At 37.0% G+C, this 22,066-nt stretch overlaps 3 protein-coding genes and 1 long non-coding RNA gene across 8 annotated transcripts in view; 2 read left to right on the top strand and 2 right to left on the bottom strand.

The window, feature by feature from the left end:
• Window positions 1-13,503, bottom strand: part of LOC149034710 (supervillin-like) — a 122,275-nt gene extending 108,772 nt beyond the window's left edge. For 2 of the 3 annotated variants that reach the window (XM_089194361.1, XM_089194360.1), the window contains exon 1: window positions 13,179-13,296. Coding sequence is in view for 1 of the 3 variants with exons in the window: in XM_089194357.1 (XP_089050483.1) it covers window positions 11,023-11,059 (37 nt within the window). In the remaining 2 variants the exon portion in view is untranslated. Of the gene's footprint in view, window positions 1-11,022; window positions 11,085-11,694; window positions 11,781-12,739; window positions 12,872-13,178 lie in introns of all 3 variants that reach the window. The other variant, XM_089194357.1, reaches the window with a different exon arrangement.
• On the top strand, window positions 3,180-4,441 carry LOC149034712 (uncharacterized). Its single transcript, XM_089194392.1, has one exon. It carries the CDS (start codon window positions 3,488-3,490, stop codon window positions 4,319-4,321), a length of 834 nt encoding a protein of 277 aa, XP_089050518.1. The 5' UTR covers window positions 3,180-3,487; the 3' UTR covers window positions 4,322-4,441.
• Window positions 6,461-10,004, top strand: LOC149034711 (uncharacterized). 3 transcript variants are annotated; one of them, XR_016183103.1, is made up of 5 exons: window positions 6,461-6,662; window positions 7,389-7,468; window positions 7,903-8,401; window positions 8,648-8,727; window positions 9,284-10,004. It is a non-coding gene; the product is annotated as an uncharacterized LOC149034711 (long non-coding RNA). The 3 variants fall into 3 exon arrangements; XR_016183104.1 differs by having other exon boundaries at window positions 6,496-6,662; window positions 8,240-8,401; XR_016183105.1 differs by lacking the exon at window positions 7,389-7,468 and having other exon boundaries at window positions 6,496-6,662; window positions 8,240-8,401.
• A 328-nt stretch (window positions 13,504-13,831) lies between the features above and the next one.
• LOC149034685 (uncharacterized) overlaps window positions 13,832-22,066 on the bottom strand; it is a 340,415-nt gene continuing 332,180 nt past the window's right edge. Inside the window, exon 5 of the mRNA XM_089194403.1 lies at window positions 13,832-13,913. Within this exon, the coding sequence (XP_089050529.1) occupies window position 13,913 (1 nt within the window). The 3' untranslated portion in view covers window positions 13,832-13,912. The remainder of the gene's footprint in view (window positions 13,914-22,066) is intronic.

Below are 22,066 nucleotides of genomic sequence, written 5' to 3'. Positions count from 1 at the left end.
AGCCAATCTCCTCGCTGTTTGCCAATACATCAATTGTATTCACTGGCAACTGCGGCTTATTGAGAGAGGCTGAATGTTTTTCGACACGAATGCGATGCGTGACATGTGCAATTAACAAAAGAAACATGACAACCGTTCAAGACTGAAAACTATGAATAATACTGTCCCATTAATTTCCGTTGACGTCTCTAATGCACGCAAATCTAATAAAAGGACTGTTAAAGGGCTCTGAAAGAGATTGGATAAGTTGTTGGTAGGATAAGATCGTAGCTATTCTGAGTCGCTATGACTTGAGGTGGCAAAAGTCATCTGTTTGTGCTTATGTCATTACTTTTATAGAAGAGATTCTTCCATAGTTGAAAGGTTGAAAATATATCGATGAAAAGCAAAACAATAGTTTTCTGATTGCGAAATCCTTCGTACGCTTTAATCTTTAGTTCGGTATATATATATATGTCCTATATTTGTACGGGTACTTCAAGGAATGGCGTCAAAATCCACGGTGGTCCCTCTCCTTCATGCTGGCCCTACTACTCCCGCTCAGTGGCCTGCAGGCGGAAGTGACCCGTATAGTTGAGACGAATGTCCTTGATAATCAGCTGCAAACGGGATAAGTGGAGATGCCCACTCTTGTAGGTGCGGTAAAGGACAACTGCAGTGGTGTCGTTGATGTTACACTCTAGGAAGGTGAACAGTAACAAAAACCATGTCCAGGGAAGGTGAAGAAATTGGTAAACAAAAGATCGCTAAGGTGTTTCACGATCGTGGTAGCCAGACGAGGTTGCGTTCACAATCTATCTCTGGGGACGCAGAGAGTTTGAATTCACATTTCCAATTCCAAGTGAGTTGAAAACGCGCGCAAATGTTTTAGGCTAATTTTACAAAGTTATTGTTCATTAAACTGAGCTACGCTGACAGTCTCCTCAGTTCATAGGAGAAAGCAATTTAAAACTTTAGCATTGAGGCTACGCGTGCTCTTTTCTAGGAACTAGGGAAGGAGCGCCAAGGAAGACTTTTTAGTTGATTGATGTATGTCTTCATTAAACATTTTTTGTGACTCATGTCATATTAATTAATGTTCACCTCTCCTTTTCAGATTTTCGTTATCCACGCATATACACCCGTCAAAGGATTCTTTACAAAACGATTTAATCTAGTAGAGTATCTCTATCTAATCCGAAGAGCTAATGATAATTCTATCACCTCAAGAGACTTTAACCCTTTAACTCCCAAGATCTGATTGTTAATTCTCCTCTCTCGCTGCTAGACATTTCCTTTTAAATTGGTTACGAGAATTTGGTGTTAGATCATAATAATGACTTCTGCCTGATAAGTTTGGGTATTCTCATTACCTGTTTGCAAAATACTGTCTAGTTATAATAGGGAGAAGTTACACGTTAATCACTTCTGGAAGTTAAAGGGTTTAAAGTTATTTAATTAAGGCAAACACAAGGTAACTGTTAGATAATCCTTAAGTAGTACATGTAATGTTATTCATATGTTATGCATGTAATGTTTCACTATCTTCGATTGCTGAAAGGTGAATAAGCGCATTGAAATCAAAATTGATTTCCTTCAGGCTCTGCTCACTGAACTACAAGTCTGCTGTCAGGTGACTAACGTGGACGCTATTTTAGTCCCTTAAATTTCTCATTTTTCAATATATGCGTCAGCAACTGAAATTAAATTCATGAAACAGGGACGCATTTTGGAACAAAATCATGGCAATAACTGGTGTCGGTCGCAAAGGTAGAACGGACGATTACTGTTCATTCTGATTTTTCGGTCATTGCTAACGAAATTTAATTTTAATTGCGGTCATTAAAGCATCATTCTAGGCAGACCCTTGCAAAAGTTTCACCAAAACTGGAGAAACGTGAAGATATTGGCTTAAACGCACAACATTGGAGTTATATCAAGGTGAAAAAATAAATTTTGATTTCAATCCAGCCTTTTTAATTTTCTCAAAGACACTTGCAAGTGCAATGACAACTGAATGTTCTTAATAAAGACGAAAGATGGCTGCTCATCCCATTTGGCGCAATTTTCGATCGAGCCTCGAAAATAATCCGAGATTTACTTCGCCACGCTCTGTGATTGGTGCACAAAACTCTCGCTCCTTTCGCAACCAATCAGATGCAACGCTAAACCCAATCGTGACTTGTACCCTCGCGTGTTCCCGCGATTTTTGCAGTCTGCTTTTTTCTTTTTTGAATTCATATTGGTTCTTTGAAATAACTTCCTCTTCTCTGATTGGCTGAAGAAATTACTTCGGCTTTGATTTCATGACACTCAATTACTTTTAGTAATTCTGTTTCTTTCTCTCTATGCGATCGACAGAGAAAATGGCTTTGACGAATTGTAAATAGCCTGTTCCACGTTTGGTCAGAAATGCACATGGCATAGTATTCGTGTTTTCGTGTTTCAAGCGAAATTGTTAGTTAATTCTTTTGTTTCCAATTAACATATAAACGGGTTTAAACCCTGATGATCCAATTCCATTTTATTTTTAATACTGAGACTGCTTGCTCTCTTTGTTACGTACTTGTTCAAACGCATCTAATTCAGTGTTTAAAATAATAAGAGGTGAGGTTGATTCAAAGGATTGCTCCTAATCTAACCTGAACTGATTAACAAGGATCTTTACATTCAATATTTCACTTAATTATATCATAAATCAGTGAAAAATATCTATATTTTCGCCGTAAACAGAAATGAAAAGAAGTATACCGACAGTTTCACTGTTAGCAGTGATTCAGACAACGACTAAACTGACAAGTTGTTCAATCAATTGATTTATGCATACAGTATTTCATTTTCGTCAAACGCTTAAACGTTAATTCATATGATCAAATTCCGTTCAAACAAGGTACAGAAATCAACAAGGAAACTGCTTTGCATGGAACATTAACTCGAAAGACTGGAAAAGAAAGGGAATCTAGTTTCAAAAAGGGTCTAAATATCTTGAAGTTTTCCTCTTAAGAAATGACAATTCGAAAATACAGCTAACTAATGATTAACACGGGTTCTCTTAGCTGCGGAGTATCACTGTGTTATTTCCTTCCCAAGAAGCTGAGGTGTAATAAGGTTTGTCAAGAGGTAATTCGCAGGAGAGCGAATGGAAGGTATGCTGAAAAATTATATCAGTATCAGGGTAAACTGTATTGATCATACACGATTGTCTGGTGATCAAAGAAACCAATCACAAGTGCCACATACGTAAAAGATGGTTTAGCTTACGGCGAAGGCACTTAAAGAGCGTGTTACTGTATTTACCATAACAGTTGTAATCTTTTAAGTTCTCAAGAATAAGAATTAGGGTAAAAAAAACTACCTTATATTCGGTTAAAAGTGATGGAGTCCTTCGACCGCTTAGGGGTGCAGCTGATATCAATGGGAAACTCTTTGTAATATTTTTCTTATATTTGTTTCATTATAAGGTCAACTTAATTTTATCTTATCCTAGTCAGGTGGTGTTGACATTGCCATGACAACTTGTATTGAGATACACCGGCCACTGTTACAGGAATCAGCCGACTGCTACTGGCACTTTTTTCCAGGACAAAGACAAAGAAATCCGTATCATGTAAAACTCTCAGCACTGGCTTTCAGTTTGTTGTTGTTATGGCAGCTAGTTGGAGCATTTTTGTACATGGTTCGTGATGTTGCTTGCTTCCGGGACAAATCCACTGCATATCAGTGCAAAACAGATGCGGCTTTCCCTTTTTCAGAGGATGTCACGATGATGTGGCTGGCTTCGCTATGTATTTTCACCGCTATCTCTATAGCTGCCCTTCAGAATGTTCCGCAGTTCCCCGGTTACAAGGCAATCTTACATCAGCTCAAATACGTTCCTTCATTTTGGACTTTAATAATCCTTTTGACCGTCGCCTTGTTTCGATATGTTAAGCTACTAATTTCTATCAAATCTTTGTCATCTTGGGTAGTAATTGTTTGCTTAATAGTAAGTTACATTCTCAGAACTTTCGTTGTGGGATTTTTAAATTACACCAGGTTGAACTCCTTAAAGCAGAAATATCCCATTTACATTTTTGTTATATCTAAACTAACAGTGTTCTTGTTTTTCATTGTTACCTTTATCAATCTCATGGCTACCCTTTTAGCCCTGAGTGTGGAAATCCGCGAGATGCATAAAACAGATCGAGCTAAGAACTCGCTCGATTTGAATTTGGATACCGTAAACGAACTGCTGGAGGTCTTTGGTACAACCACTTTTAGAATTAGTTTAATGAAATTCTTTTGGGAAAAGTTTTTCATCGACGACAGGAACATTCTTTGTTTCCATATACCTTTAGAGTGAGAAAGACAGCGAAAATCGAAAGAGTTTCATTCTCGTCCTCAGAGTCACTCGTTTTCGCTTACCCTGATCACATGACCAGCTCACTGAAATGATTGCGCTCACTTGGAGCGTAAAAAGTTGTTGCCTTTTTTTTTTTTTTACAATTCTTGCTTCTTGTTGTTACGCCTAACCTATTATGTAGATCAGTTTTTCAGCGATTCCATATCGTTTGAACTAAATGTTTTAAAACTTTCCTTCTAGTTAAATGTTCTAAACTTGTATAATTTATTACCTTGTTTTAATTGTTAATGTTGGAACAGTGCGACACATGAAAAACGCAGTGTGTGTTTTGAACCACAAAGCCATAATTTCGTCATACTATACAGCAGAAGCGCTCTTCTTCCGGTTTTCTGTGTCATCTACTTCAAGCTTGAGCCTCAGTTTTTCCCGTGAAAAAACAACTCCTAATATTAGACAGCAACGCTGTCGGCAAGTTTGTAGTTTGGGTAGTTGTCTTGAGATTACGCGTCCGATAACGCTTCTGTTTAATTTATTTGGACCTTACTAATCTTAATGAGTTCCTTTGAGACATTCCCAGAACGGATTGAGGTGGCAAGGTTGTAAAAAAAAGGCTTATAGAACAGCCAAAAGTCGCGTCCGTTTACCCGACAGGGTGACTTAACCAGGTTGTGTAGGATCTTTATACATCGGGTAAATGCCTTTCTTTTGAGCTTAAATTAACTCTTTTGACGGATTTTCTATGATTTCTGGTGTTGTGAAAGTCTGCTACAACTACCGATGATTGCTAAGTTTAATTTGAATACTTCGTTGCAGAGAACTGCCGTTCCGCGTTAGTTTAAAACTTACCTTAAAATGTTGAGGAATTGACAAAAATATGTTAGAAAAGTAACAGTATTTACGTAAAAAAAAAACAATAAAATAATAAAAACCAGGATTCAATAAAGGATGCAGAAGCAGCCATTCAATCAACTCTAACTTTCTTCAAGGCAATTATGAGAAGTTAGGTATGTTAGCTGTGCTACAATAAAAAAGGGAATTCATCACTCCAAGGTAGATGATGTTAAATCTTGTCTCAATTGACTTTAATTCAGAGGTTGAGACCACCCTAATGTACATCTGAATGCAGCTCTTGACTGCTGTGGCATGACTTTCCATTATGATCAGAATATTATTTTGAGTTAGATGAAGGACTCAATGCTGAATGCAAAGAAAAAATTTTAGTTTCCTGTTGCTCATTGAGTGAGGTAGTGGTGTCAGATATGTTTAGTCACTGTCTAGCTGTTTTGAAAAGAAGTAAGCACTTAACTTAACTCAAAACTGTAAGAGGACTTTCCTCATTCGTCAAGTATAACTCAACTTCAAGTGCCATAATACATGTAATAATGATGTAACTTAAGAGACGGCATGAGTAAATCTTATTCTTGGTGAACTTCAAACCTTAGTTTGACTCACTTCCTAGGAATCAATTATCAACTGATTGAGTAAATCAAATATGTTAACTCAAACTAAAGGGAAACTAGCATTAGAATCAAATAAAATGTTTAACTTTGTATATAACCTAGTCCTAGAAAGATTAACCAAAAACATGTACCATTATGAAAATTAAAAAATAGGTTCCATTTTATGTTTTCGCATTAAGTAAGATAAAAATGGGGGTTCTGGCACATTTTAATTTCCACCTTGATTTTTAAGGCAACTCATGAATTTAACCTTGAAATCAACCTTGATTTCTTCATATCTTCCCCATAGCATCTGATCTTCGAGAGATCATCAGACTGAATACCTTCTCTGAACATGCTCGTCCTCTCATTCTCAGTCAAGAAGAGGTCCTCACAGAGCTTGAATAGATCATAACCATCAGTGTCCTGCGCCATTTCTCCTGCGAATTTCACAGTCAACCTGTCAACAAGAGCTCTTGCGACATTGTTCACGGTAGACATTGTTTGCGTGGCCACTAACTGCCGAGTCAAAGATGAGTGAAAGAGATCCTGATACAAGGACAACTCCTTCACCAAGAATTTAGTTAGAATTTGCTTTTTTGAACGAGTGCGTGACTCTATATCGGCAGAGAGCGAGACCGCGTGAGAACTCGCAGGAATGGAGGTGCTTCGTGACAAAAGTCACGCACTTCCGGTTTTAAGCTTGCACAGAGTTATGGACTAGGGGACTCCCCCTTTCGTTTTTACAACGCGCAATTACGATTCTTCGTTCTATAACGAAGCTGTCGACTCTCTCTTGGTACTTTCTCAGTCTTAGTGACTTTTTTTAAAACACTTCCATGATGGATTGAGGAAGCAAGGTCGTAAAGCAGTCAAACGTGCCTTCCATTTCCTCGACAGAGGTAAGAACGCATGGTTGTATCAGATTTTTGAATGTAAGGTAAATACTTTTATTTCGCATTTCTCAGTTAACATTTTCTCCCTCAAATGCTCTTAATCTGTCCTAATTTTCTCTGATCTCCGGCAGTGAAAGACGTTCGTGCAGTTAACTAACGAGGATTGCTAACTTTTACTTGATTCTGGGGTGTATCAATTGTATTACCGCTTCGTGTTATTTAAGAGCTAATTAAGCTGAGCTTGTTTGAACAAGTTACAGCTGTCGAATTCACAAAAATTCGCAGGCGATACCCAGCATTTACCTTGGATAAAATAAGTAATTCGGGAGAATTGAAAGGAATATTAAAGTCATGGATTTGATTTTGTGCAGGCGCTGATGATCGGAACACTTTCAGTTTCGTCTGCGTGTCTTGCACACAATCATGATCGTGTTTTGCACTAGCTTTCGTGTCAGGCTAACATAAGTATTAATTTAATGTGCTCCCCTATTTACGATGCATTTGATCAAAAACCTATAAACATTTCCAGCTTATCTCACGTGTTTATGTTTATTATTTCATACAGTTTAAAAGTATTTTTTTTCTTTTTTTGATAGACTGCTTAGATTCGCCCTTTAACTGTACTGTTATACTGATTTCCATGTTAAATATTGAGAAACGATGACTTTTCTTCAAATGTCACCGAGTCATTTATTGGAAGCGTCCTTTCAACTAACTGCCTTTGATTTTTAGGATTCCAATTCATCAACTGGTAATGATAGATTGGTATCTGAGTAAAGTTTACCTTTAAATGGTTAGCAGAAATTAGCCAGGTAAGCCTGATGAAATGCCTGGGGGAAAGGGGATGGACTAGCATCCCATCCAAGGGGTGTAGTTACTCCCACTCACTTCATGTGAGGAAACCAGTATTATAAGCTCAGGGCCTAGATGGGCCACTGCTCAAATACAGACTTTACCCGACTACCTACAGCCTCTTAAATAATTTGAATTGCTGTTGCAACAAATTATATGAACTTGCAACACTTGCCCAATTTATTTCAGTCAATTGAAAATGTATTTTATAAATATTGAATCATATTTTAGTACATATATTTGTTCTTTTGCTGCTTTTATAGTATGACATTAATTGCTTGTGATTTTGTGTCTATGTATCTCTCCCATTCTCAGAAGGGAAAAAATATTTATTTTACAACTGGGAAAATGTTGAGCTGATGTTTATTACCATTTACAACCAACTTTCTTTCAGGCCAGGATAACTTAAGCAGCACCTTTGTAAGAAGCATCAGTCTTCTTACATTTGCTATGGCTACAGAAAGAAGTCCAATTAAAGTTCCATGTGAAAATGAATCTCTCATGAATTTACTGAGAGGGGTCTTTCCTGTGAAGGGGGAGGGGGGAGGGGACTGCACACATTATCTAAGCTTTTAAGGGGATAGGTTAAGTCAGGCAGATGCAAAAGTGGCATCTGGCACTAAAGGAAAAAATCTGAAGATTTTGAATCTCCAGATCTTGGCAGCTCTGCTTATATTCACTAATAATTATTAACTACAACCACAGACTTTTTTAAAATTTTTTCTTTGCAGCCACAGCTGATGTTTATAGGAATAAAGGTAATGAGGCCTTCAAGAAAGGAGATTTCATCAATGCTATTCACTTTTACACCAAAGGAATTAAAATGAACTGCACTGAGAAAGAACTGAAGGCCAAACTGTACAACAACAGGGCTATTTCACGTTTTAAACTTGGTAAGATGATAAGAGCTTTAATATGCATTTTTTCCCTTTTGAAGCTATTGGTCTGTTAATAGTAGTTTTCTGAAAAAGGTGATAATTTTGAATGTAGGCCTTGTCTTGGCCTCTTAAACATACAAAGAAGTAACCTCTTACCCCAGATGTCAATGAGCATCACAAGTTTTCCCTAAAATTGTTTTAATGGTGGTTGGTTAAAATGCTACGTGTATGGCTGATCAGAGATATTTATTTCAATAACAGGAAATCACCAGTATATTCACTAGGGGATGCAGAAAAAGCCATTGAGTTAACTCCAACTTTCCTTGAGGCAATTATGAGAGGTTAGATATGATAGCTGTGCTATAATAATAATAATAATAATAATAATAATAATAATAATAATAATAATAATAATAATAATAATAATAATAAAAGAACTCAACACTCTAAGGTTAAAATGAATTTCAATATTGTCTCAATTGACTTTAATTAAGAAGTTGAGTCCAACTTGATGTACATTTGAATCCAGCTCTTAACTGCTACACCATTACTTTCCATTAATTATGATGAGAATATTATTTTGAGCTGGATGAATTAAGAGCTCAAAGCGGAATGCAAAGCAAAATTTCAGCATGAGTATTTTAGTTCCCTAAGCTCGATGAGCAAGGTCATTAGTGGTGTCACATATGTTTAGTCACTATCTAGCCGTTTTAAAAAAGAAGTAAGGATCAGGATTTACCTTCACTCAAACCTGTAAGAAAACTTCCCTCATTCGTCATGTATATCAGGAAGCCACTGGGCTTATGGAGTTGAGCCACCTTACTTACAACAGTATTTAAAAAATAATAAGTGCTGTGAATGTGCAGCTTTGCTAATACAGTGTTTATTATGAAACAGCTCTGTGATCACTGTGCAAGGATCAACGGTGGTAAATCTTGTCTTTATCTTGGAGACAAACAAAATAAAACACGTTGGATATTGGAGGCTATAATGACGCCGAAACGCCTTATTTTGCAGATCTTCTTCTTAAACTTCGTCCACCATTTTGGATTTCCCTGGTGCACATTAGATTTGAAAACACTGCTGGTTTTATTTGACAGCAACTGCAGAAGGTGTTTCACGTGTTCTTGTGTGTACATACAGGGAATAACACAGGGAAATACTTGGGGTCAGTGGGAACTAATTCCACCAATAGTTTTATACCAGAAGCATGGTTCATGGTTGCCGCAAGTTCTGGGAAAAGTCAGGGATATAAAGATTTCCTCAAGGTCAGAGAATATACATCTTTGAAAGAAGTCTGGCAAAATTTGAAGTAATTATCTTGCATTTTAATTGGACCCTTTATGATTATGTTACGTTTACAAAAATTGAGAGATAGTATATGCCCTACTTCTCATGAAAGTTCTTATCCATAACTCTGGCTGTAAGCATGTTTAACAGTCTGCTTTGGTGATTATCACCTCTTTTTTACAAATAATAAGTAAATATATATTTCAGTTTACAAAAATGAAAAAAAATATGCCCAGCTTGTTATAATGATTAGCTATGTAACAGTCTGCATGATTCACTCATTGGTTGCTGTCATATTCATTACTAAATAAAATGATGAATACAGAGAGAGCTGTTGTTATGCTTCTCTTCTTAAGGAGATCCTCAAGGATCTCTGCAAAAAAAAGCATGCAATGTTCTTTGCAGCCAGTTTTTGATGTAACACTAGGAGACACAATTGATCTTGATGGCGGTGACATTATGCACTCCTCCATGTTAAAAGGACTAAAACTTAGTCATGACTTATTCTCTTGAAGATACTATTGAATTTGAAAACCCTAAAAAAAGCCCCTACAATTTGAAAATCCTCAAAGATCCCCTACCATGCATCTTCAGTGCTCTTGCTTTCAGTGCTTCCTAATGATCACAACAGAGACATAGCTGGAAGAAATTGGGTAAAACTGACATGATCTTGCTATACTGTAGGCCGAACAAGGACACTGAGAAACCTCTAATCTCTAAAGTACTTCATATGTCAATCACTGTGCAACAGCTTGACAACTGATCTGCCACGGGCGGCATGCAACATTGGTATGCAGAATGAAAAGACGATAAGAAAAATCCCCCCCCCCCCCATCCTTGACATGGTGTATTGAAGTATAGAAAAATCTGACAGAACTTGAATCTCTGTTTACAAAATATAAACAAAGAAAAGACAATATGAAACAATTTCCCCCCTAGCCCCAACATGGTATCTGTAGAAACTAGCATGCTTTAGGTATTCCAGACACAATTCTATGTATAATACAGAATTGTGTCCAGAATACCTAAAACAAACCAAAAGGGAAATCAACTGAAAAACACTCATAATTTAACACATTCAATGCTAATAATATAACAATAAGGTTTTCAAGGAGTTTTGAATCTAAAAATAGTTTTCACTTCTTCTTCACTTTAACTTTCAATTACACTTGTCATAATTTGTACCCACTAATTAAATGTCACGGAATGTAATGCAATCCAGTATATCACAACATCAAAGTTATTACCTTCATTGCTATGCCATTCCAATATTTGAAAATGCTAAACAAATGCATTCATATTCTTTTCTAGCATATACTTCATACAGCTTTTAATGAAGTACTTACTGTGGAACAAAACAAGTTCACCAACATCATTTACCATGGAAATCTTTCCCTTCACATTGTTCCTAAAAAAAGATGAACACTGTCAGCAAATGACAGGCATTATTATTAATAGTAAAACAGAATAACTTCCCATTTTTGACATATGTTTTTCAATGAAAATTTCTTTTTAATCTTGCTGTTACTTGAAAACACAAACTTCAATTGTCTAATACCAAAAATATTTTCACATTCATAAAATCTTAGCATACACTCTATGGAAATTTGAGCCTGTCAGCCATTCACATGCATAACATGAATTTATTACAACGTGTTCAATCTCATTTAACCCTTCTATAGGCAGTTCACAGTCATGCTTTATCTTTCAGTTCTAATAGACTCCTTCTTTTGCTCTTACAAAGGACTACAACACTTGAAACATCAGCTTTAGAATTTCTTTACAGAGACCTATTTACAAACTCAGTTAATGAAACCAGATAATCTCTTTCTAACAGTCTCTGCTTTTTTTCTGATTGCATTTTTTAATGTCAATGGCTTTAGTTTTATGAACTCAAACCAAGTGCAGTAAAATCACTTTTATTAAATTCACTTGGTTTTAGTTTCACAAGAATATAAAAAATCAATCAGTATCATATTTTTCAGCTATAAAATAAAGTATTTGTCTCTTATACTCACAGGATGAATGGTTTGGCAAGCTTGAAAACAGCTTTCAAGGTGAATTTGGCCTATAAATGATGCAAAAGTTCAATCCTTCAAAGAACCTGCAGAAAAAAAGCAATGAAAGAGACATTACAGTTTAATTTATATCATTAATTTACCAAAATCTGTCAGATAAAACCATATTCTGTACTCTATCAGCAAAATAATTGCAGTAATACATCCACTGATGTGCAAAGTTATCAGCATCATAAGATGCTTTTTACCAGCACCAGTATAATGGTTTACGGTCAACTCGCCGACGGACCAACTCGCCGACACCAACTCGCTGACGTATAAAATCGAGTAGAGACGTCGGCGAGTTGGTCGTCAGTCCAATACAACTTATTAGAAGCTAAACATACAGAAAATTAAACGATATTTAGTAAAAAAACATTGGACATTGGTGAACATCAAACAGAAGCTTAAACATCGGTGAACATTGGTGAACATCACCAATGACTATAACAGCTTAAGACACGAACGAGTTATCTCGTTCATGTCTGAAGCTGTTAGAGTCGTTGTGAGGTTTACTTCGCTTTACTCGCCTTAAGATCCTTATAAACTTTGTTGCAAATAAAAATAATTGCATTTTACTACAGATCTCGTCTAGAAAGCCAAGTTTTCGTTAAAAAATCTGAGCGATTGACAAGACGAGTCTTTACGGTGTTGTTGTCGCACAATAACTCGTTCGTTATAGTCATTGGTGATGTTCACCAATGTTCACCGATGTTTAAGCTTCTGTTTGATGTTCACCAATGTTCGCCAGTGTTTTTTTACTAAATATCGTTTACTTCTCTGTATGTTTAACTTCTAATAAGTTGTATTGGATTGACGACCAACTCGCCGACGTCTCTACTCGATTTTATACGTCGGCGAGTTGGCGTCGGCGAGTTGGTCCGTCGGCGAGTTGACTGGTTACCAGTATAATTCACCAAATTTATCATCTGACTTCTGACTTTGTTGATTTGGTTGCTAATATTTGAAGTAGGTATATGTTTCCATCAGTACAAACTTCTCTTACCTATTCTTTAATAGTTTGTAGAATTTTTTTACCAATTGAATCAAACAAAGGTTTGCACCATCATCCTCTCCATGGATAACAATTGTGAATTTGTCAGTGACAAGATTTTTCTTGATGTACTCTTCTACAATTCTGAATTCAGAGATCAAACAAAGATGATTAAGCCACATTTAGTTAATGATTGGTAATACAAGATGTAAAATCTTGGATTACAGGAAACAAAAAATTTACCTCAATTTCAATGCATTTTGCACAACAAGGAACAACTTAATTGTATATAACCATCATGTGAGTATCTACACTGCACTTTCAACTGGATCCCAAATATCCTGAGCAGAGTGTGCATCTAATTACCACCTTAGAAAGTTTTCTTTTGGATAACATAGTCATTAACATAGTTTAGTCATTAACATAGATTGAATTAAAGAAATACTCTCACTTGGGAGCAGAGATTGTCAGTAAGCATCTTTGATTTTGACCTTCGGAACAGTTTTGATACCAAAGGTACCTTCCCATGCAGCGTTCAAAAGGAAAACATCATTGCCTGATTCATCACAGTGATCTGAATAAAGAAATATTGAAAACTCCTTTCAGAAAAGATTATCATACCACTTTTAAGACTTATTTTCTTAAACTACATGAACCAAACACTCAAGCCCTTGGGATTTCAATCACTCACCACTTTTTGTGAAGAAAGAGCTGACATCATATTCATCACAAGTAAGATGAGATTACTCCAAAGCAATGCAATGTACTTCAACCTGTGAGTCTGCATGGTTTGAAAAATTTTGGTTAAATAGTGACATTTCCTTTTAATTCAATTGTAGTTAATTCATCAGAGGAAATCCTTAAATTAATTATCCATTAATTATCTCAATTAACCCAGACAATCACACAACTTTTCACACACCTTGCAGTTGAAATCTCATGTAATACAAAATGGTTAACATAAAAAAAACCTTTCACCTTTAGGTATTTTATCTATCATTCATAGGAAAATACTCATCAGATACAAGAGCTTACTGTCAGTAAAACCCTGAGCATGATAGAATGTTATTGCGGCCTTAAATTTTTCACCACAAAGATAGTTACATTACAATTTACCTTTCTCAATGTCCTCTGTTGTTGGCCTAACCGCTGAAGACTTTCGTGGCCATTTGAACCATCAGGATTTCTAATCAAGAATAAAATCATTCAATCATTAATCAATGATCAGCCCATGTTGATTGAACTTCTTAACCACTGTCTTGATTTTTAAACAGGTTAACTGTCTACATTACTTATTCTATAGTAAACATTTTCCTTCTCATAAGCCTAGGATGACTGTTAATGAGCCCACTGATAATTTAGGTTATCCCAAGGAAAATCAACAGCCACCACTTGCCAAAGGACACTCCTACATCATCATTTGGCAAATGAAGGTAAAAATAAAATCAATAAATTTTAATGAATGAATATACAAAATTAAATAAATCAAAGGTTCTTTTATACCAAATGCAAGTTGAACTTTCTACTTCCAATCTTCTTTCCACTGGGCTCAGGTGATGATGGGGACTGGGGAGGTTGATCAACAGAAGGGTCAGAGCTTTCCTGAACAAGCACTATATGAAGAGGTCAAATGGTTGACAATTTGAATGTTTATTTTTATGTTTATTAGATATGTAAACATTCACAGAAAATTCCTTGATTATTCCCCATGATAAAACATCAACTATATTTCACTCATGGCGAGGTTTATACTGAGTCTACAAATGCATAATAATTGCAAATGACTCTTTCTTCAGCTTAACCCTATTTAACATGTTACTTCTTCCTGTAATATTCACACATTATCCAGAAAACAGGTAGTGAGAATTCTCAAACTTATCTGGTAGAACTTTTTACCTTGATCTAATCAAATACTCATAACTAATTTACAAGGAAATGTGTAGCAGTTAATGGGGAGAATTAACATTCAGATATTTAAGTTAAAGAGTTAAAACACTGGCAAATTTTAAAAAAGTTAACTATCCTAAGTAATAACAGATTGAGAGAATATTCCAACTGGAATATACAAAAGGCTAACGGCAGCCCTTGGCTGAACTACTTGCAATAGAACATACTCATTAAACAGCAGTAATTACCTTCTTGACTGGGGGTATCAATTGCTGGGGAGACCTTGTATTTCTGAGCTGGAATTGGAGTCCCTCCTCCAGGCTCAAAGACTGCATTAAGACAAAAAGCTAACTATCCTAAGTAAGAACAGATTGGGATAATAGTCCATTGAGGATACAAAAGGCTAATGGAAACCATGGCTGAACTTATTACAATAGAACATACTCATGAAACAGCAGTAATTACCTTCTTGACTGGGGACATGGACTGGAGTTCCTCCCTCAGGCTCACAGACTGCAGTAAGACTCTAACTTGGTGTCACTTCACTATAGGATGATGTCAAGATTCCAAACACATTTAAAGATGATGCACTTCTATTACCAAAATCTCTCTCTGACTGTTTACCCTGCTTGATACCCTTACAACAACGTCTCGCAGGCTTGATGTGGCTGCTTCTATTACGCTTCCAATGTAAAGGTCAAGCTGCTGTTCACTGATTTTTATTGACTCTCTAGAACTGGGAGTAGCATTCTGAAAGTAATACATCGTTATAATTATTTCTTAGCAGAAAAACTGTGAAAGAGAAAAGTATAAATAAACTTCCCATTTGCTGTTATAATATTACTGACAATGATTAATTTAAAAAGGTATTTAAAAGTTATGATTGATTCTTTTGATACAAATTGTTCCTGAAGCACAGCATGCACTACACTTATTTGAAACCCCATTTGAAGCCAGCCAGTGTAGACATAATTCTATATTTAAACTCAAGAACCTGGTACTTAATAGGCTCCTAGCTTTAAGGCAGCTAATGCATCAAGTTTAAAATGAAAAAAGTTACATGTTTTTTACGTATTTAAAAGGAGAAAAGACACTTTAGAGAAGTAAAGTAGAAACTATTACCCTGGTCTTGATTCCTTTAGAGGTTCAAGTAGTTCATGTATGATATACACACTAAATCTTAATTCTTTAGAGTTCTGTCACAATATACGGAGCAACTTCAGAATACCCCGCAACTTATTTACATGTCATTGAATAAGAATAGCGTCTATTGTGTTATACCTCGATCTTCAAAGCCTCCCGACACATGTAAATGAGTTGCGGGGTATTCTGAAGTTTAGTACAGACTGGTAAACCAAAAGCTGGTAAATCCTTATAAGTTCATGCATAGTAGACTCAAAGAGATTTGATAAACAGGGTTTGAAAATAAGGAGAATCTTGTGCACTTTAGACAAGGTTAGTTAGTTTCCAATTGGGAAATGTTGAAAATAAGCTAAAACGTGCGCCATTGCAATGTGTAAAATAATCCAACTACGCTCTTTCTTGAAAAGGTAGATTATTGCATTTCTACGACAATGAGACCCTCACCATATAAATTGAGTGTCCAGCAATTCGACAAAGAAACGGCCGCCATACTAAAGTGAACGTTTGAAGAAAATGAACGAGCAGCTGAAGATTTCTTTCCTCTCTATCGATCACTTAGAGTTCTCCTTCACGTTTTTGGACAGAGATACTCTGTCCAATACTCTCTAATACTCTCCTTTCATAACGTCTGCCAGACGATCGATTGGGATCGTTAGAGAAGTTCGCCATGTTTTAGCCTTAAATTTACTCCCTGCCCCTCCCCTGTAAAGACAGTGTTTTGACTCGTAACCAGGGTCCACGCCGTGCCCTGACACTTTTCTTGGGAAGATTCCTTTTAAGTCAAGGGTGGCGATCATCCCCAAAAATTGAAAAAGTTATTTCAAACAAAAAGAATAACGAATGAGATTAGCAATTCAGTATAAACGGAACCTCGCTAGTAAATAAGTCTCCAGCCTGTAAGCCCGCGCAAAAATACCGCACTATTGCACGAATAGGAAAAAGCCTTCTTGTTTAGATATTCCATCTTGCAATGTTTTCCATAGTGCTATGTTGTCTTGAAAATAGTTCGTTTTCTGCCTATCCCTTGTCCGCACCTACCTAGTATCCTTTCCACCTGCTACAGTCTGAGATTCTTGATAACTTTGCTCCTGAATGAAGCGCGCGCATTTTATTCTCATTTCACGCGTGAAAAGATCCACTTGCCGCGACAAAATCTTTCCGAATTCTCATTGTTCTTCATTCTGCGCATCTTGATTTGGCAGACTTTTATGTTTATTAGTTAGCGGTAGCTGTCAATAATTAAGAATAGGATTTCCTTGCGCTTGCTTTGGTACCCGCCCTTTGGAGTTTTTTTGGTTCCCAGCTCCGTTTTTTTTTCCATGCTCCGCGTTCATTTCGGTGTTACTTTTCACTTGAGTTTTGGGGATATGAGTCCAATCGAAAAACAGTAGTGAAAACACTTGCGTGATGCATAGAATTTGTTCAAGGAGAAGCTAAGTGATCGCAAAAGTAACATTACAAACACCGCGCAAAATGTTGATTTTATCTATTATATATTATTATATATTATTTCCGCTTTAATGTTACTTTTAGCTAACCCTTTCCCATTATTCAGTTATTTATTTTTGGCGTCAAATTTCCTTGCGTTTACATCTGGTCCTTCATTCCCTACGCTTTGTCTCTTGGCTTCCTCTTCCAACACATATGAATTCTCCTTTTTCTTCTAATATAAAGACAACTCAACTTTATGTATGCAGGAGCCCAAAGGCCTGGCACACGACAAATTCCGAATGTGCCCGACGAAATATAGCTAGGAGCTTATTTCAACCACCCTAAGTACAAAAAAATTAACAACGAATAGTACTCACGTTTACAGGGCTCATCTCTTTGATTGCTTCCATCACTTTCTTTAATTTTCCTCCGAATGACTTATGAAGCGCCTAACTCCAACCAACGGAAAGTTATAATGACGGGTTGTAATTTTCGCGCGTCGTGATGACGTAACAGACGAGATAATAAACCAATCAACAGATTAGCAAGTATACGTAACTTCATACCTCGTTTTCAGGCGCCTTTGCTCTGGTTCAGGAAAGCGCGGGAAACTTCCCGAGTGCGCAGACTGCTGGAGAGGAGGTTATTGACAGATTTTAATAAACGTTCGCCCATTGACTACCTCAGGCTCTAATTTACTCAAAGCGATTGCAAAAGCAACAGACAAGTCCAAGAAACGAGACTGAGAAAGATCGGGAGCTTATCAGGAAAAACAAAGGGGTGCGTCGTTCCGCAGGTAAACCAGTGTAGGGCGGTCGGTTTCTTTGGCCACCACGATGCGCCGACCACTGACCGCGAGAATTTAACACAGACTTCTCGCAAATAAAGGGTTCTGGATAGAAGAGTGAGAAAGATCGGGAGCTTTCCAGGAAATAATGAAAAGAGCGCGTCCTCCCGCAAGAAAACCAAGTCTGCAAGCAAGCTGTTTTGTCGTTGATGCTTAGTTTGCTTGCGAACATATGAAAATGAGAGAAACATATGAGTGCTAAGTTCTGCTTCGTACGTAACATGAAACCACTTGGCTATAAATTAACAAACATTCCTCGCCAAAAGTAAGCTTCGCTCATCGACCTGTAAATGATACAAAAGAGATGATATTAAACCTTTTACCACAAGCAGTGACCATTAAGTAATTTTTGGCCACAAGTTCATTACACAGTTTTTTAAAGCTGGATTGAAGCTTTGATATCCCAAAAAATTGTCGATATCAAAAACATGGAAATATATGTAGGGCAGCAGTTATGAACATCCATTTTCAGATGCTGGGAGTGAGTACGTAGCTTCCAAAAACTGGAAAGGTTTCTAGAAAGTATTTCACTTTGGATATCATGGTTCATTTTACCTGATCCGTAAAACATTCTACGAGGTGGCTCTTCTTGTCCACTGACACAAATTGTCAATAAACAATGCAGGTAAACGTAGAGTTTAAAAATCTCAATTGGCCGGAGGCAAACCAATCAGCTATAGACAAAGTGCAGCCAAGGAGTTGAGCTCGAGCAATCGAGAACAAATCCAGTAAGTTGCAGGGTAAAGGACTTTAACCTGGAACCTAGTGCCTTAATCACTCGGGCACACAAGATCAACGCTGTTATTTCTGTGAGTCGTGACGTTTGTTTTCCTAAACCAATTCACACGCAACACACGCCCAGGCTTCAGGAGTTTTGTGTTTCATTTCATGTCATTTTTCACCTCAAGCGAACACCAGATATTTTGTCTTGTACTGTTTTGTTTTTCTTCCCACCTACTCTCCCACTCTCGGTGATTTTACGTGATGTCATAGGGTGGCAGAGAGGTTTACACATCATTGGCTGTTGTTTACTTTTCGTTCGTATTCTTAATAAACTTCTCTCTGTGCCGAAAAGCGATTATTGTTTTATTTGTGTCAGGGAGCGTAGTTGGGGAATAAGTTTCTTTTTGGAAAGGCTTTTCAACGACGATAGGAACATCCTTTGCAACCGCATTACTTTGGAAGGAAAGAAAAATCACAGGGTACCCACTCTCGTCCTGGGAGCTACTCGTTTTCTCTCATTTCGAACATGAGGAATGCTTGTGGATTGTGTTTCTAAGACTTACCTCATAAGTTAAGCGTTTAGAGTAACAAGGAAACATGTAAAAATACTGAGAAAAAATGTCAAAATAATAAAAGTAATTACATAAAGTATAGCTAATTAAATCGTATGAAAGTGAGAGAATAATGTTGTGTGAAGCGCTCAAGAAGTATGTCAGTAATGTTAAGGTATGTGTATACAAAGAATGCTGAGTTTTTGGGAGATTTCTACTCCAAGCGCAGTCTATTAAGTATATTTTGGTTGCTTTTGGCCTCGCACCAGCGGCAGGCATTGTAATTAACAACGTATGAATAAATGGGTTTAGTTTCTAAGGAAATTATGGTGCTGCATCGGTGAGGGGTAGAACGAGATAATTTGATTTTATAATCCAACTGCACAAGGTAGAGTTCAAATAACGCGAATATATATACCACATGTGTACAGTTGGTTATTTTGTTCTGTAAAAAAATCTGTTTGACCGGTAGGCTGCGCACGCTGCGCTTCTCTATCCACTTTGCTTTTCCCGCCTTATGAGAAATGAGCAGAAAGACTTGGCAGAAAAAAAAGCAGTTGGATCATAAATAACCTAGTAGACTATTCATTGGTGTGTAGTATTGCCTAGTATTTTCACTCCTTGTTTGAATTCGACGAGCCTGTGGGGGAAGTCAAAATACGGCACAGCTCCTAAAAATACTCAGGTATGTCACCGCCAGATGAAGAAAATCCGAAAAAATCACCTTGAATCTTATTTCGCAAGATGATCATCTCACAGCTGGAGCTTGGGCTGCCTGTGGTTTGAGTTCAAATAAGTTAAGTTTTTTTTTCTCTCAAGGTGAAGTAACGCGATATTTTCGTCCGTCTGAAAGTCATGCTCTTTTTTTGTTACAGGCCTAACAACTTACATCCCATCACGAACCATTAAAACAGCGTCCGAAGTCTGTTAGAACATACCCAGTCATTGCACTACATGAACATTAGTCAATTTGTTACGTGCTTGAATTGTATTCCACCAACCAAATTCGCATCTACGCGCGCCCGTGTATTATTCACTATTCATGACTCATTTCCTCGGGAAAGTTCACAATGTATCATCAACTTTTGGTTTTCCTGAGAATGTCACGCAATGGTAAAAACATCAGTATGGTCGTGAAACAAAAAGTGAGTCATTTGCATCCTGTAGCGGTCAAGTAAACATCTCTGGTGGCAGCGAGAAATTTTTAACGCTTGCCATCCCCAGCTCGAAGCGTTGCTTCTAAGTTATCGCGAGCTAAATTTCAGAGGAATAAAATCAAATATTTCCTACGTCGTGAGATCACTAGGAAAAGAGTACCCTCTCGACACCGTTCGTGTCACCTTCTGAAGAACTCATCAAAATATCTGCGGTCTTGCAAAATTTTACAAATTTAACAGGTTCTTAAGGACGAATTCCACGCTCCATCGCTGACGAAACGTCGTTTTAAGGTAAGCTCTGAAATAATTAATTAGACCAAGTGGATTTTTGTCTCACCCACTCGCAGTGTTCCATCAGTAACATTGCCAGTTTGTATTAACAAAGAAAAACTTTTTACATTGTAAAATAAAGACAATCCGGTATGAGGCGTAGGGTCCTGGTTTCATATAGGTCTTTCAGCAAAGTGAGCCGGCAACAACACACTAGACCATATGATCGCAGACAAGAGCAAGTTATGAAAATGTTATCGATCTAAAGTGCTGTGTCCCTGCTTACTCTATTTTTTTAGAAGAATATTTAGTGAGAACCGAGACAACTGAGTGTTACGAGATAATCTGAAGCCTTTTTCCTTTTTATTTTGATTATAAACTACCGTCTACGTGTTACATCCTGTTCGCATTATAGAAATTGAAAGAGGAAGCAGTTGTCACAAACACATGTTTCGAGGGGAGATGTAAAACGCTCCTTGCTTATTAAATGATACAAAACTTGGCAGGTATTTTCAGTCAGAGAAAAATTTAAGGCGACAAATCAAAATACGAATTCTTTAACACGTCATTTGACTTCTTTTGAAAAATGTAGGTTATATTAAGAACACAGCGTAACTGAATATTTATCAGCACACCTGTAGAAAATGAAAAAAAACTGAAATCCAGCTCGCACATAGATTTTGGAATAATTGATCGTCTTCTTTGCCCTTTTTTTTGTCCTACATAAATTAACGAGTGAACCACATGCTCCTCGTTCTTGTTCGTCATAACTCGAGTCGGAAATTTAACGAAAATTTGAAATGAGATTGCCTAATTGCATTTGTTTGTTCTACATAAAATCATGAGTGCTACCCGTTCGTGATTTTCATTGAAGGCATTCTGGGTGGCGAATATTTATCTATTAGTTTAGTTTGAAATGACAGAAGGAAATAGTCCAATATTAAAGAAAGAAAACATTACAATTAATCCGAGTCATTTGGTTAGTGCCATACCCCCTGACTGTGGTGTACTCAAAGTTCTACGGAGCATGCCCGAAGGTGTGGTTGCAAAAAAACAACATGGCGCGATCGGTAAGAAGTAAAGATCGTGTAGATTATTATTGCTTCTAAAGGCAAAAGGAAATATAAACCCGGGGTAAAATTGTATCAAGTGGAAAGACTTGTCGACAAGCGGAAATGGTCGAACAAAGTTTCGCATATTATCATGATAATTGTGCAGAGTTGCAAACAAATCACATTTAAATTACCAACCTTAAAATGCCTGGCTAAATTTCTAAAGTGGCTACCAAAACAACGAAAAAAAAGTGCCGATGCGGCGAGCGCTTTCTATA

Source organism: Pocillopora damicornis, chromosome 14, assembly GCF_964200805.1.
Source record: "Pocillopora damicornis chromosome 14, jaPocDami1.2, whole genome shotgun sequence".
Lineage (NCBI taxonomy): Eukaryota > Metazoa > Cnidaria > Anthozoa > Scleractinia > Pocilloporidae > Pocillopora > Pocillopora damicornis.
The sequence above is the reverse complement of the archived record's forward strand: the minus strand, read 5'-3'. Positions and strand labels throughout refer to the sequence as shown.

Bases quoted from the DNA above. Each gene is read 5' to 3' on its own strand.
- LOC149034712 (XM_089194392.1), top strand. From the start codon at position 3,488: ATGACAACTTGTATTGAGATACACCGGCCACTGTTACAGGAATCAGCC.